Below are 14,873 nucleotides of genomic sequence, written 5' to 3' on the forward strand. Positions count from 1 at the left end.
TTATTCTGTGGAAGTGTCTAGGTAATAAATTAGCACTGATACATTGGCAACATCTTACAGAGACAGATTCCATTTCTGTTAAAAGGATTTGGAGTGTTTCTTGGCCCTAGAAATTTCAATCCAATAGTTAATATTGATAGTGACAATTATCTGAGGATTAGAAAAACTGTCAATCATTAACAACATGTGTAATTTAGATAGAAGTCAGGCATTAAGCTTGTGATTTTATTTTAAGAAGATAGATCTGTACAATATTTTTAAAAACTATCATAAGGCCATTCATCTGGAAATTTAAAATTTCCCAGAAACAATATTAAGTAATACAATATTTTAACTAAAACAACAAATATGACAAACAGCGCATGTCATAAGACAGAGGTTCAAATCTTTATTATTCAAGCGAAAAGTCAATTTTAGGACATGATGTATGTAAAAGTTCTTTTAACACTGTATTTGATATATTTGCTGACATTTGCCTTCTCTATAACCTCTGGCATTTGAGTCCAAGTTAATCATACAGTGTTCCAGTGGCATGGCAACAAAATTAAACTTGACTCTCTCCATCACCCTTACAAATCCCCCACCAGGAAAAAATCTCCCTATCACCTGCCAGCTCATAACCCTCCTCCCTCTATCTGCATCCTGCTGCCAGTAAACCCCCTCACCAGCTAAGTGAACAGATGTACCCGGTGCTGCTTCCCCAAGCTCCGCAAAGCCGGCCTTTGATGGACAGCAGAAAGTGGCACAACGGAAAAACAAAAGCCTTTTAACAGAGAGTGCCGCTTTGTTCTGCTTAGAACATTAAGGTCACTCCAGCTCACTCTGGCTGTGGGGATCTTAATTTTTGCTCAACCAATTTACTTGCAGCTGTCATTCTTCCCAAAATTAAAGTTCAGCTCTTCAAGAGTTGGGGGGAATCAGAGGGTGGGGGGCGGGTGGCAGGCAACGGAAGAGCTTGTTGCAAAGTAAAAACAGCAAAAACAAGTAAAATCTGGCTTGGCTCTCAAGTACAAAAAGTTATTTTCAAAGCCTATAAATTATGACATAGTGATTAACATGTAATTTAAATATATTTAAACAACAATTATATCACATTCCCAGCCCAGCTAATTGGCCTCACAGATGTTCCCTTGTAGCAGCATTGCCCTTCCAGGGGGGAAAGAATGAGGTGCTTTTTATCATGGCAAACAGAAAAAAAGAAAAAAAACAAATGGAAAAAAAATGAAAACAGAACCATAAAAAGCAGCCAGTAACCTTAAAAAGCAATGAATTCTGAAGGGACTTTGCTTAGCATTTTTTCTACTTTAGTGCTAGAAAAAGCATTTAAAACTAGAAAAAACATGACACCACCCCTATTGCTGTGATGGCATCTGGCAGCCTATCCAGACAGAGTTGGCGGGCAGCTGACAGAGAGACTTGTCAAAGCAGGGACAGCGGAAGCATTCTAATGTGTCAGGGCCTCACTTCCTGTCCTGGAACAGACTCAGTGCCAGAGCTCTAGTTATTTTTAATGCAATGCCTTTATAACTGAAGGCGGTCCAGCCCAGATAATGATTATAGATAATAAAGCATTTCCTGGTGAAGAATGACTTGTGAGTTATTCCTTTGATCATTTCTTTCTCAAGTTTTTTAAAATGTAAAATGTGCAGAAGTCAAGGCAGTTTCCTTGAGCTGTGATTCTAGTCAAACATGACGTAGTACAGCGACTCCTGCAGCTAAGAGGTCAAAGGAATACTGGTAATTACTAATATTTTGTTATACCTTACCTCCTAATATGTAATCACTGTATTGAAATACATTCACACCCATCTCATTTCCTGCTTGCCTTTTCTTCTAACAAGCTCACGTAATGTCTGACAGCACAGTGTAAATTGCAAAGGGCTGGTGACTATGTTTCTCTTAGTGCATCCTGATATCTCCAGCATCTACCACAGATCCTGGGCTTTCATTGTAGAGAATGGCTACGTGTTTGTTAAATGTTTGCTAAATAATGAGAGCTTAATGATACAGTCAAAGGTTTGTAATATAATAAAGTTCTACCAGTCAATTATCCTATTTCTTATACCATCCCCTATTTTATATAACACTGGACTATATAGAAAATTCCTTTCTCAAAATATCTGAACAATATATTTGACTTCATATCTTTCTAAAAGATCACAAAATATTATCTACATTTTAGGTAATGTGGAGAATAAGTAAGCATTGTAAAATGCTTCTTGATGAGTACCTTTGGCATTTTAATTGCTTGACTTTAAAAATCCAGTTTAGCAGGTGTGAATGGTTAAATTTTAGTAGTCTCTACATTTGCGCTAGCCTACAAAGTTCGTTTATAAACACTAACTTACTCTGCCTACACTAAGAATGAGCTAGAGAGACCAAGAATGAGAATGAAGGCTTGACATGTTTCATGACTGACCACATGGCTTATAATCGGGACCGGAGCTCACAGCTTCTAGCAAATCATGAGACAGTCAATCTATTTAATGTGCAACACCACCTTCTATCATTACTTTTTAACTGTATCTCTAACTTTTCATGTCAAAATGTTCAATGTGTTGTCAACTTATGTCATCAGAGAAGGAAAGAGATAAGTATTTTCTATGCCATCATATAAGTGACTCATTTATGGGGAAAATTAGAATGTTCAGAACTCAGAGGTCTGAAACCTACCCCTTGATTAGTCCAATAGACTAAGTAATATCTAGTTGTGACCAATGTATATTAGAAAGTTCAACACCATGAGATCATGTTCTTCTTAGATTGTTTTATGAATCTCTAAACTGTAGAACCATTGACCTGGAATATTTACCTATATATGACTTTGTCTCTGAGGTTTATTGTAGTTATCTCTGTTCGCTCAAAGACAGAATGTAGAGAATACAAGCTTGATAAAATGGGCTGTTTTTATTTTCCCTGTTATCTGTAGTACCTAAAAAAGTGCCTGACACATAGATAGTCGGTTCTCAAAAAATGCATTTAATGAATAAATGTATATATGTATTTTTATTTAAAAACAAAGTTGCTGTTTATATAATCCTGTATACTTACCTGAAGGAACAGTATCTTTAATGTTTTGTCATATTTTTATACCTACTTTTACTAAGCCCATAGGCTGCATAGAATATTAAGCTGTAAGAATATAGCTTTTGTGATTTTTTTAACAGAAATCTGATTTTAACTGATTCTAAATAAATGGAACTAATGTATGTAAAGCATGTTTCCAGGAAAGAAATTGATTTTCCAAGTTTTCTCCTGTTTCTTAACTTAAAAAAAAGAAATGAAACTGAAAAGGAAAGAATATGTACCTTTTTATAAGGAGAGGCTAACAAGTTGACCCTTTGCTGAAATGGTGAAAAATAAATGTAACTTGATAGAAAAAAATTTATTCCAGGCAAATTGAAATCCGCTTCTATCTCCTTCAAGATAAAGTCTTTTTATAAGAGGAAAGTTGGTGCTGTGGCATGTGGCCATTCCAGTCATTTAACATCAACAAAGAAAACTGTTCCTTGTCGGCAATTACAGTTTACTGTTTATTGTTTTCCCCTTTCTTCTAGGGTTAATCAGAGAAATATTCATTGTCAACCTAATTTTTAAGCCATTTTCTATAATCCTTTTCTATATACTTTTCCTTTTCAGGGAGGAATTAAAACATCCAATTTCCTGAAAATGCATAAATAAACTCTCTTGTCGTCAGAGTGCAGACAAGTTTACCATTTAGCAAACTTCACTGTTGTGCATGGTTTTCTCTCTGGTTCATACAACTCATGTGGCTTTTCTTTTTCTTTCTTGTTTCCCCATTCATATACCTCTTATTACATCCATCATTCCATTTTTCTTTCCTATTAGAGTGAAATTGGACACAGCCCTCCTCCCGCCTACACCCCCATGTCAGGAGTAAGTACTTCACAACCAGCCTTCCTCTTTTAGGACTTTGGTCTTTGCTCACCGTGTTTCCTCTCTCGTGTCTCCCCATTATGTCCTCATCTTGCCTTTGCCAACAGTGAGTTAAGAATTCGCTGTAGATTGCGTAGCTGTCTTTGTAGACATATTTTACTTCAGTAGATAAACTAAAATTGAGATTTCATGCATCAACAGTAGCTATTGATTTTACCTGGGCTCATAAGTTATGCTTCTAGGTGAGAAAACCAGTTATCTTTACTTCCATGATTATAGGTCGTATAGTAAAATGTCAGCATCTCAGTGGTGGTTCTCCAAGTCCCAGAGACTCAAAGTCGTGGCAACCGCAGAACAGAATGCAGCAAATAGCACCGCTCAAATGGCGTCACTGTGCTTCTGTTCTTAATGGCAACTGTCTATAATGAACGGTGTTGCTATTTGTCATGAAAATTCATTTCAAATTTTATATCAAACATGGCCAATTGTGGGGAAAAATGTGAACTATGTTCTGTTAGATCAGGTGGTAGGTGCTTAGGAAAATTAAAAATATATATATTTCCAAGTTGCTTATCCATGATTTAATTTTTAAGAAAAATTGAAAGTTTAAGTGTTAGTCTGTAACTCAAACCCATGAGCCATTAGGGCAAATAAGCTAAAAAAAATATGACTTTTTTTCTGAAAGAGAAGCTTTCATATCTTTTTGGTTTTTAACGTTCATTTTTACAACCATTCCTAACAATGACTTTTGTCCAAATGTGTCTCTACTATCGACAGAACCAATTTGTGTACCGAGATGGGGGTTTCGCCGCAGAACAGGGCGTGCCCGCGCCCTACAGAGCCCCGACCAACACCATCCCAGAAGCTCCTGTTGCTCAGGGGGCCACTGCTGAGATTTTCGATGATGCCTGTTGCAATGGCACCCTACGCAAGCCAGTGGCACCCCATGTCCAAGAGGACAGCAGCACCCAGAGGTACAGTGCTGACCCCACAGTGTTTGCCTCGGAGCGGAGCCCACGAGGAGAACTGGATGAAGAAGGTTACATGACCCCCATGCGAGACAAACCCAAACAAGGTACACGCAGCATGTTCAGAAATGATTGCCATCCTACATTCGCATCCATCAAAATAAGCAAAGTATAGAAGGGGTATTCTCAGGCCACTGGACAATGTACCATCTGTGACCTAGAAAAGACCTTGGCTGCTGCCATTCAGGCTGTACTGTCTGAATCAGCAGCAACCACAGCAGTTATGGGTTGTTTTTTTTTAGAAATCAGAAATCTCAGGCCCTACCTGGGTAGAAACCTGAATTTTAACAAGATCCCCAGGTATTTTTTAAGTATGATTAAGTCTGAAAAGCACTAACCTAAACATATCTTTATTGAAATATTTAAATGAAGAAGCATATCACAAGATGTCAGAACCATTGTTTTATCGGACTTATTGTAGAGGTTGTAAAGACTGGTATGTTGGCAAAAAATGTCTGAGACTTTGAATTGCACCAATAAAATATTTGGCTGATTCATTAAAATGGTGTCATTCAAATAACCTTGTTTATTACAGGAAATTATGATTTATTCTATGACACATTTCAAAAATTGAAGTTCTAACCCTGCATACACTTATATGCATACTGTCACATCTGGAAAATATTCATAGTTCATAGTTTTACAAAGCACAGCAATAACATTGCAGTTGCTCCCTCTTACTGTTTTGCTTTCCATGGTTTTAATTACTCAAGGTCTGAAAATATTAAATGGAAAACTTCAGAAACAAAGAATATATAGGTTTTAAAGTATATGCTCTTCTGAGCTGTGTGATAAAATCTCGCACCACCCTGCTCTCTCCCACCCAGGGTGCGTATCCATGCCGGATACACTATCTGCTCCTTAGTTACTTAGTGGCCATCTACATTGTCAGATTAACTGTCACTGTCTCACAGGGCTTGTGTTCAAGTCATCCTTAATCTACTTAATAATTTCTGCAAAGTACAAGAGTAGTGATGCTGGCAAATTGGATGTCAAGGGAAAGCCATGAAATGCTTTGTTTAAGTGAAGAGTTATGTACATATAGGAAACAAAACTGAATATACAGGATTCCTTACTATCCACACTTTCAGGCATCCTCTGAGGGTATTGGAATGTACCGCCAATGGATGAGGGGGGGTCTATTCTATAATGTTAGTGGTAGAGAGGTTAAACATCCAACTCAAGTAACATTTCCATTTTTAAAAAGTCCCTTTCCTTCTACATTAATGGCATCATAAAAAGAAGGTGGATGTTATTAAAAACTGATCATGTCTCAGCATCTTCAGTGTCAACAGTAAACTATATTTTAAGACTCTGCGTGAGGGTCCATTATATCCTGTAATAGATGGTTATATTCACGTTTATAAACTACAATTTGTGGTTCCTTAAATACATATTGTAAATAGCCTGTTATAATAAATACATCTAGCTATATAGACATATTCCTTTTGCCTGATGTTTATGTTATAATATATGATGTTTTTATATAGTAATGACACAAATGTAGGCTTTCAGAAGAGTTGGCCGATCCCCCTGACAGTGGAATATTCTATGGCAGGAGTCTCAACTCAACCATGGAGTTACTACTCTATGTATAACTGCATGGCTACACAAGTCTGAATTAGGATAATAAGTAGATTCCATTGAGAAAAGGCACATAAATCTTCCAACAGAAAGGCAAGTCAGCCTTGTGGACTCACTGTAGAGCATTACCACAGTTTGCATCTGAGTTGTAAGAGACCACGTTTCTGTAGAAGAATGTTCTGTTCTAGCTTAGCTCTCAGAGAGTAGAGCACTTTAGTATAAACATTTCTATACTTTCAATTAAGAAGTTCAGGAATCTTGTAAGAAAAAAATGATTTCTGATTTCCTTAAAAAATTTATTCATATGTTTTTCTTAAAATGATAGTGGCTTTGAGCCCCTTTTGAATTAAAACATTCTATCAAGGGCCGAGGTCACCCTCCTCCTATAGGGGCAGTAATGAAAATAGTGCAGTAGGAGGAGATGATCTCTCTATGGGAGTTACAGTATCTGAATTCTATGTCACTGCTAGCTGTACCCTCCATACATTATTATTTAATCTCAGTTTTCTGTCTATAAAGCTGGAAGAATACAGCTTGCACTTCCTTTTGCACAGGATTGGTGCAAGGATGGAGTGATAGTCAAGAAAGTCACTTTAGAAGCATGTTAGATGCCTACCAGATTTGTTATTTGAGTTAAGTTTTTATTTATTTTTCTTAGAAATTTCCTTTTCTATGTGTAAAGGGGGAATATTTATAATTAAATCCATGTTACTTATACAGACACCAGAGAAAACCATACAGACTAAAATGCTATTTTTTTTTTTACTTCATCTATTTATCTTGGATTGGAATAAGCTACGGACATTTTGATTTTTTCCCAATATCCTTTAAAAAAAACTCTTATTTCTTCACCTTTAAAGGGGATTTAATCCTGATAAGTTCTTATCTTCCAATATAAGTTATTGACTTTTAGAAAATAGAAACATTGTAAATAACTGGCCCCATATATAGGAGAGACAAATGCAATTAAGAAGGACAAAGAACAAGATATTATCCTTGTTAGACCCTTGCTTTGTCCTTATCATTTTTGACCTACTTGCTCCTTTTTTAATGACAGCAATAATCAACAAAATAGTTTTTGTGATAATTTATGTCTTTATTGTGCTGAGCAAGTAAGCCAATCATTCTGTATAACTTTGCTTTGATGAATATTTTCCAGAAAATAGATGTTAACTGATATTTTTACATTTCATCAGAATATTTGAACCCTGTAGAAGAGAACCCTTTTGTTTCTCGGAGAAAAAATGGAGACCTTCAAGCTTTGGATAATCCCGAATATCACAATGCTTCCACCGGCCCACCCAAGGCCGAGGATGAGTACGTGAATGAGCCACTGTACCTCAACACTTTCGCCAACGCCTTGGGGAACGCCGAGTACCTGAAGAACAACGTACTGTCTGTGCCAGAGAAGGCCAAGAAAGCGTTCGACAACCCTGACTACTGGAACCACAGCCTGCCGCCTCGGAGCACTCTTCAGCACCCAGACTACCTGCAGGAGTACAGCACAAAATATTTTTATAAACAAAATGGACGGATCCGGCCTATTGTGGCAGAGAATCCCGAATACCTCTCTGAGTTCTCGCTGAAGCCAGGCACTGTGCTGCCTCCTCCGCCCTACAGACACCGAAATACTGTGGTGTAAACTCAACAGTGGTTTTAAGGTGGAAAGACATGCCCGCTCCAATTTCCCTGCCACCTCTCTTTCTCTTATGGTCTTCCTTCTACTCCCAAGGCCAGTAGTGTTGAAACTTCCCAGGGGAAGACATAGAGATGCAATGATAGTTACGAGTTTATCTAACTTGAACATTAGAAGGAAAGACTGAAAGAGAAAGACAGGAAAAACCACACTGTTTCTTCATTTCTCTACAAGTGTCGGCCAGGAGACAGGAACAGCTAGAGAAGGACCAGCAAATAGGAGGCAATAATGCCTGATGTCAAACCAGTTCTTAACTTTTTCTTTTTTAAAATTTCTTTCTACTTTATTTATTTTTTAATGCAGAATCTTGAAACACCCATGCTATCTGTTCCTATCTACAGGAACTGTATAGTTTCAGTATCCCTGGAAATCCTACTAAGCTTTCCATTAGAATAAATACAAAGATAACTTTTTCTATAACATGATAGTAACTGAGATTGAGAATCCAATTTCTTTCTCCAATAATTTCTGTCCCAACAAGTGAAGAATAGCTAACTCAGCTTTCATAATTTTTGAATCTACTTCAAAGTAATAACTACTACTCTTGGAGGCCTTTCTTGATTTCCCTCTCTCTCTGTCTCCCTCTCTCTCCTCCTCTCTTTCCCCTTTTGGTTTATTCCTCCATTATGTTCTCTCCTAGTTTTGTCTCTAATTTTAAATGGCAAAGAATTTTTACATCGAAAGCTTCTTATGTGTTGCTATACATTGACAGAATTTGAAAAAGGAAGATGTTATAGTGAAATGACCACTATTTTAAAATACAGTCTTAAAATGGGAAAGGGAGGCCAAGATTTTAGTCAAATGTAGCATCAAATCTAACATTTGTGTTTTTACACTATTTTACATGCACTGCCCCCCTTCCTTTACATCCTTCAACATTTTCTTCTCCTCCATAACTGACAGTACTTAATAGGCAGTTGGTAATGTTAAGATAGAAGGAAAACTAAGAGACAGTTTTGTGTGGTTCATGAAAACTACTGACATTTTCAGGGGTGACCCAATGGGAAATCAACCCATTGAACTGGAAGAAAACACACTGGATTGGGTATGTCTACCTGGAAGATACTCAGAAATGTGGTTTGCACTTAAACTATAATTTTATTTGTTCTCTTTCTAGACTCCATTTTGGATTTTGAATGAAGCAATATGGAAGCAACCAGCAAAATAACTAATTTAAGTACATTTTTTTAAAAAAATGCTGAGACAAAAAAGGACTGTGGAAATACCAAACCAAGCAAATTAGGACTTTGGAACAGTATCTAGGGATTATGGTGAGAGGGCCAGCACATTATGTACATGTGATATCACATTTGCTATGTGAGGGAGGTTGTCTGGTTTGTATACTGCATATTAAGGAATGCAAGTAAGGATTGGCTTGAATTCCTTGTAATTTCTAGTATGAGACTCTATTTATGTTAAGGGGAAGGTAACTCTTTGCACAGATTGGTAAAATAAAAAGAACTAACCATTCAGAACTTACAGATAGGTCCTTGGATCAAAAGTTGTAAATAAACATGAAAATCCTCTCATGTAATTATTTTAATATCCAACATACTGATAATCTTTTGATACTTTAGATAATAACTCTTTTTCTTCAAACACAGCATCCTAGTTCTACAACCATCTTTATTAAGTATTGTTTTAAGTCAATACCTGCTGAGTTAATATGAGCAATGGGAACAAATGGTAGGAATGTCTCCAGGAAAAGGGAACCTCAGGTCGGTAATTAGGAAAATATAAATAAGTCACTCTTTTCTAGAAAAACCTGCCCTGAGTCATTTGGATTTTTAAAACATATTTTTTTCTAGCATTAACATAATGGAATCAAATTTAAGTCTATCACATAAAAGAAAGCAATTAGACAAAAAATCTAGAATGACAAAACTGTTTAGAGGGGGAAAATGCAAAGAAATCTATACTTAGTTTGAAAAAGTAAATTCATCCAAATCTTCAACTTATTTTTTTTCAACTGCTATTTACTTAGAGTCTACTAAAAGCACTGTGTTATGTGGGGAATACCCAGATAAATGTAATGTTATTCCTAACTTAAAAAGTTTAGTCTAGATTTATTTGGAATGACTCTTGAATTTCTTCATCAGTTCAAAGAATAAGATTGCATGAACTTTTTGTGAGTAGTCATCATACAATTAGCTGTTCGTTAAGAGATCTCCAGTGAACTCATTTGGGACATGAATGGAAGATCCTACAAGTTACTGAAGTTGACAAGTAAGAGGGTTTCAAAGTTATCATCTAAGCACAAATATGTCTAGAAGGGTACTGCATCACTGGCTTATGGCCTCTCTGAATTCTAACTTGCCCATTAAATCAGCGGTTTATGTTGGTCTTTGGCCAAGAACATTGGAGGCTTTGGGATTGCTTTTGTCCTGAGCTATGAGAAGTGGAGTGAGCTAACACAGTGGGAAGAAGCAAGGAAGGTGTTTGTGAGATCCTTTCTAGTAAAGTTCAACCACCAATTTCCTGAGAATAATTCAGGGGCCACAGCCTAACCTCTCTCACCTATTCCAAGGGGTCTCCAAGACAAAGGGGACCTCGCATCAGTACTGATGACAATTTAGATACAAGCCTCTTCTTCTGGATAAGCCTGTACCAACTCGGCACAGATTGCAGCCTTGCTGGATACTGGAACTTGATTTTTTTTCTTCTGATTTACAATATTCAAATGTTTTTTTATTGAGAAATGGAGAGCACAATCACTTATTTTGAAGAAGGAAAGAAAACTAACATGTTTACTGCTGAGGGAGTAGAAATGTATTCAGTGAATATAATCTCCTTCATCCTAAGAGCCCGAGACCCTTGCACATCGGGTGACCGCCCTCTAATAACTGGAGATAGAGGCGAGTGTAGGCCCGAAGGCCCCAACATGTTTCACAAGCACTCCACTGCATTTTTCCTTTTGAGTGGTTATTGTAGTACATACTTCATTTCAGTTGTTTCAGGGTTTCTCTTGTGTCTGACTTGTCCCACTAGGAAGGCATATTTCAGAGTGTATGAGAAGGAGAAAAAAAGATTTTCATTTGTTCTGAAGAATAAATTATTCAACCCAGTGGAGCAAAATTTTAAAATGCCAATTAAAAGCCTGAAAAGCGCATTGGACTATCATGTGTCAGGGGCTAGCTGTACCAGTGCAAATATGCAGAATCAATTAAGTAAATTAGAGAGAAATTAATATTAAAATTATATGGACTATATTTTTGCAATCCCAAAATTTTGTAGTTTCTACCTATCTTGGGGGATCGTATTTTCAAATATGGAAAAAAAAACGTATAATGAAAAGTTTGTGTAAAGAAATATTTCTTAGAGAGGTGAGAAGAGACATCCTCTGAACCAGGGTAGACCCAGAACCGCAGAGCACCCTGCGCCATGCAGAGGTGCTCAAATGCTGAGCAGCAATTTTTTTTTTCCCAAGCATTAGTGGCACAATTTAGGATGAGAGTTCTTTCTCAAGTAATAATCTTGAAACAGCATAAAACATGCAATTTTTAAATTATATTAAAAGATACAAAGTAAAAACATGAGGTGTTTTTTTTTTCTTAGTAGAGCAGGAAGAAAGACTGAATATCGATAGCTGAGAGAAGAGATAGTATTCTTGTAAGTGTTAGGATGTGTGTGTTCATAGCTTCTGAAGGCAGGGCATGGCATGAAGATCATGAATATCCCCAATGCCAAGGACAGACCTGTCGGAGGACTGTGAGGTTCTACTGCTAGACGACATTAGGGGGACTATCACCGTGCTTTCTGAAGTGTTGAAAGTGAAAAGAGAAATTATATTGTTGAAGTCAGACAGGGAAGGATGTAAATACAAGTTTTTTCTAGAGCTATCTAACCTTTATTTCAAAACTTGAATTATTCGCCCATCTATAAATGTTGATTATTTAACTAGTGTATGTAGTTCATAAGGTAATAGAAATGGTGATTACGACAGCATGTATATAACTGGGCAGAACCAGGATAACGCTCGCTGTAAGATGTAGATTTAGTTAGGTTATCAGACAGTAAATGATTTTAATATTATTAAATTAATGAAACTAGAGAGTTAACCACAAAATGTAATGTAACAAAATAAAATGCAAGATATAAACATGTAGGATGGATTTTGCATAGTAAAAAATAAGTTTGCCATTTAAAATTGTTATTTGTTAGGTTTAGCTGAAAGTAGACAGTTAAAGAGCCGGTCCCACTCGCGAAAACTTGCTTTAATGTACTACAATTAATTTTTATTCCTTACATTCTTATTCCTTTACCGTTTTTAAATGTATCCAATACAAAAAGAAATTTTTAGAATGTGCTTTGCAAACACCACCTTGAAGAGTTTGACAGGTGAACATGTTATTTAGGACTTTAAGTTAAGGGGTGTTCAGAACGAAGTCAGGGAGATGTAAAAGTTCTATTACCTTATGCAGAGACAAAGAATGAGCGGTGCCATCCGGTAAACAAAACACAGTTAATTTGTGAAGCCTTCTTTCTTTTTCCATACCTCCTGTTTCCCAAAACAAACCAAGGAATTAGTTCATATTCTCATAGGTACTTGCTAAAACAAGCATTTCAAACAGCTGTAGCTCCATTATTTTTGACTCTAGTGATTCGACTGATGATTTTTGATAAGGCAAATAAGAAATCCATGTGTATAAGCTGCTAGTTGTTTAAAACAAAACAGATGAATTCTTTCACTTCTCTATATGACAGGGACAGAAAATTCTTCTGTGCTGCTTTGTGTACACGGATTGTGAAGGACAGCCTTGAACCCATGCAGACCCAGAAAGGCAGACTCAAGTCTTCTAAATGCCATTTGCTTAAGAACAAATAACATTATACAGATATAGACTTGGTGTAATTTTAAAATACTAGGATCAGGGGAGACCTTGGTATTACAGTGAGACTAGCTTTTACACTTCTCAGGAGAATACATACAATTTCCCAGTCCCAGAGAGGCCTTTGCGAGAGTAGTTCTCTCCACAGTCGCAAGCATGGAGCTGTTGTGGGCAGGGTTGGGCCAGGAAAACCTTGCATTTGTGTGAATAGATGGCTTTTAACGCCACACGGTCTGCTTAGTTCTGTTCATTAACAGAAAGGTCTCCATGAAATAGCGGAAACTTTAGGCACTCTGTTCAAGTCCCTCTGATTTTGTAGAGGTGCAAAAATGTAGAATGTGCCACGTTTGCAGACCCCTGCCTCACCTCTTCCCAGACAGGTGATATTTTGGGCAGAAGACAGTGCTTTTCTAGTTATGAGCTGGAAAGACTTTATGTCCTAATTTTATGGGAGTATTCAGATGCTTTCCCTGGAAAATACTCTTTGACAGTCAGTGTTCTATGATTATTTTAGGAATCACAGAAAATTTCATTTCTCTCTGGACCTTAGAGGAAGATAACATCCTTATTTTTTTCCGTCCATTGGCACAAACATCCATTGGCACAACCACCTCCATTGTCTTCACTTCTCCACCTCTCTAGTTTGGAGTGGTTCTCCTGACACCATACCTCTTTTAAGCCATAGTGGATCTCTGAGGTCCCACGCCCTGCTTTGTGAAGTAATGATTTAGCCTCTACTCTCCAATGCCTGACTTTTCCATAAAAGATCCTACCAATTTGGACATTATTTGAATTATTTCACAAATGAATTGCTGCACAGAGTACGTATTAAAATTATGTTTTTCCCTGAGGATCAGTCCTTTACTACGTCCTTCTCTGTGGGAATGTCAGGTGAGTCAGCCCTGTGATGCATCTTGAAACTCACATATGGGCATGTGCCCTTGGTTGGTCTTAGACTTAATCATTTCATGAAAACCTCCCATCTCCTTGAGAAGTTAGTTTCCCAGCACATTAACTTATTTACTTTATTTATCTTATTTTATTCCTGATCACAAGTATTTTATAGCTGCTGTATTCTTTTCATAAATAAAGAGTCTTATTGTCATACAGGTAAAGGCTATTCAGCTTTGAGAACCACCTGTAATCCTTTATCAGTTCATTCATCCATCTAAGAAATAAATAATGAGTGCAATTTTGTTGTAATAAAAACTCGTGTTGTCTACTAGATTGCCATTCTTTCTCTACTTTTGCTCTTTGAGGACATTTTTCTTTCAAGGCTCTAATGAGTTTTACCCATATTATGAGATGTGGTTATATTTGTACAAGTACACAAATACGAGAAAACAAAGTTCCATATCTGTAGGCAATAGTCTAATTTGTCCAAACCACTTTGCCTTTACTGCTATTTTTATCGCTGATGTGTAAATGTTCGCCCAGCCTGCAGCCCTTTCGAATAAACGCAAACCATACCTCCTATGTATTGACATCACCTGTGTTTTGAAAGTCGTTTCCAGATATTTCAGTTAATGAAGGATTATACTTTTACCCTAACGTGAAAGTCATTTTCCTGTATATTTCTGGATCTCTCAGGGGCTGGGAGGGGGGAGTGAAGGGACTACACCATAGCACTCCAAGAACCCTTTTAGGATTACTCCAGTAATCAACTACGAAAGTTATTTTCTAAATGTAGATATGTACGCTGTTCTTTTCAAGTAAGGTACTTTGAAATATGTAGCATAAATTGGTACTGCTGTTAAATGGGTCGATTACTAAACTGAGCAGCTGTGCAAGGGCAGCTAACTTTGAATGCACACCTCACAGGCTGGTGTGTCTACATCT

General features: G+C 37.0%; 1 protein-coding gene across 7 annotated transcripts in view; it reads left to right on the forward strand.

Annotated features, from left to right (window-relative positions):
• ERBB4 (erb-b2 receptor tyrosine kinase 4) overlaps positions 1 to 12,901 on the forward strand; it is a 970,339-nt gene extending 957,438 nt beyond the window's left edge. For 3 of the 7 annotated variants that reach the window (XM_036022897.1, XM_036022899.1, XM_036022903.1), the window contains 3 exons: positions 3,850 to 3,897; positions 4,675 to 4,972; positions 7,706 to 12,901. In XM_036022897.1, the coding sequence (XP_035878790.1) occupies positions 3,850 to 3,897; positions 4,675 to 4,972; positions 7,706 to 8,151 (792 nt within the window). In that variant the 3' untranslated portion in view covers positions 8,152 to 12,901. The remainder of the gene's footprint in view (positions 1 to 3,849; positions 3,898 to 4,674; positions 4,973 to 7,705) is intronic. The other 4 variants (XM_036022900.1, XM_036022902.1, XM_036022901.1 and 1 more) reach the window with 2 other exon arrangements.
• Positions 12,902 to 14,873: the final 1,972 nt, after the last annotated feature.

This window comes from Phyllostomus discolor, chromosome 4 (genome assembly GCF_004126475.2).
Source record: "Phyllostomus discolor isolate MPI-MPIP mPhyDis1 chromosome 4, mPhyDis1.pri.v3, whole genome shotgun sequence".
NCBI lineage: Eukaryota > Metazoa > Chordata > Mammalia > Chiroptera > Phyllostomidae > Phyllostomus > Phyllostomus discolor.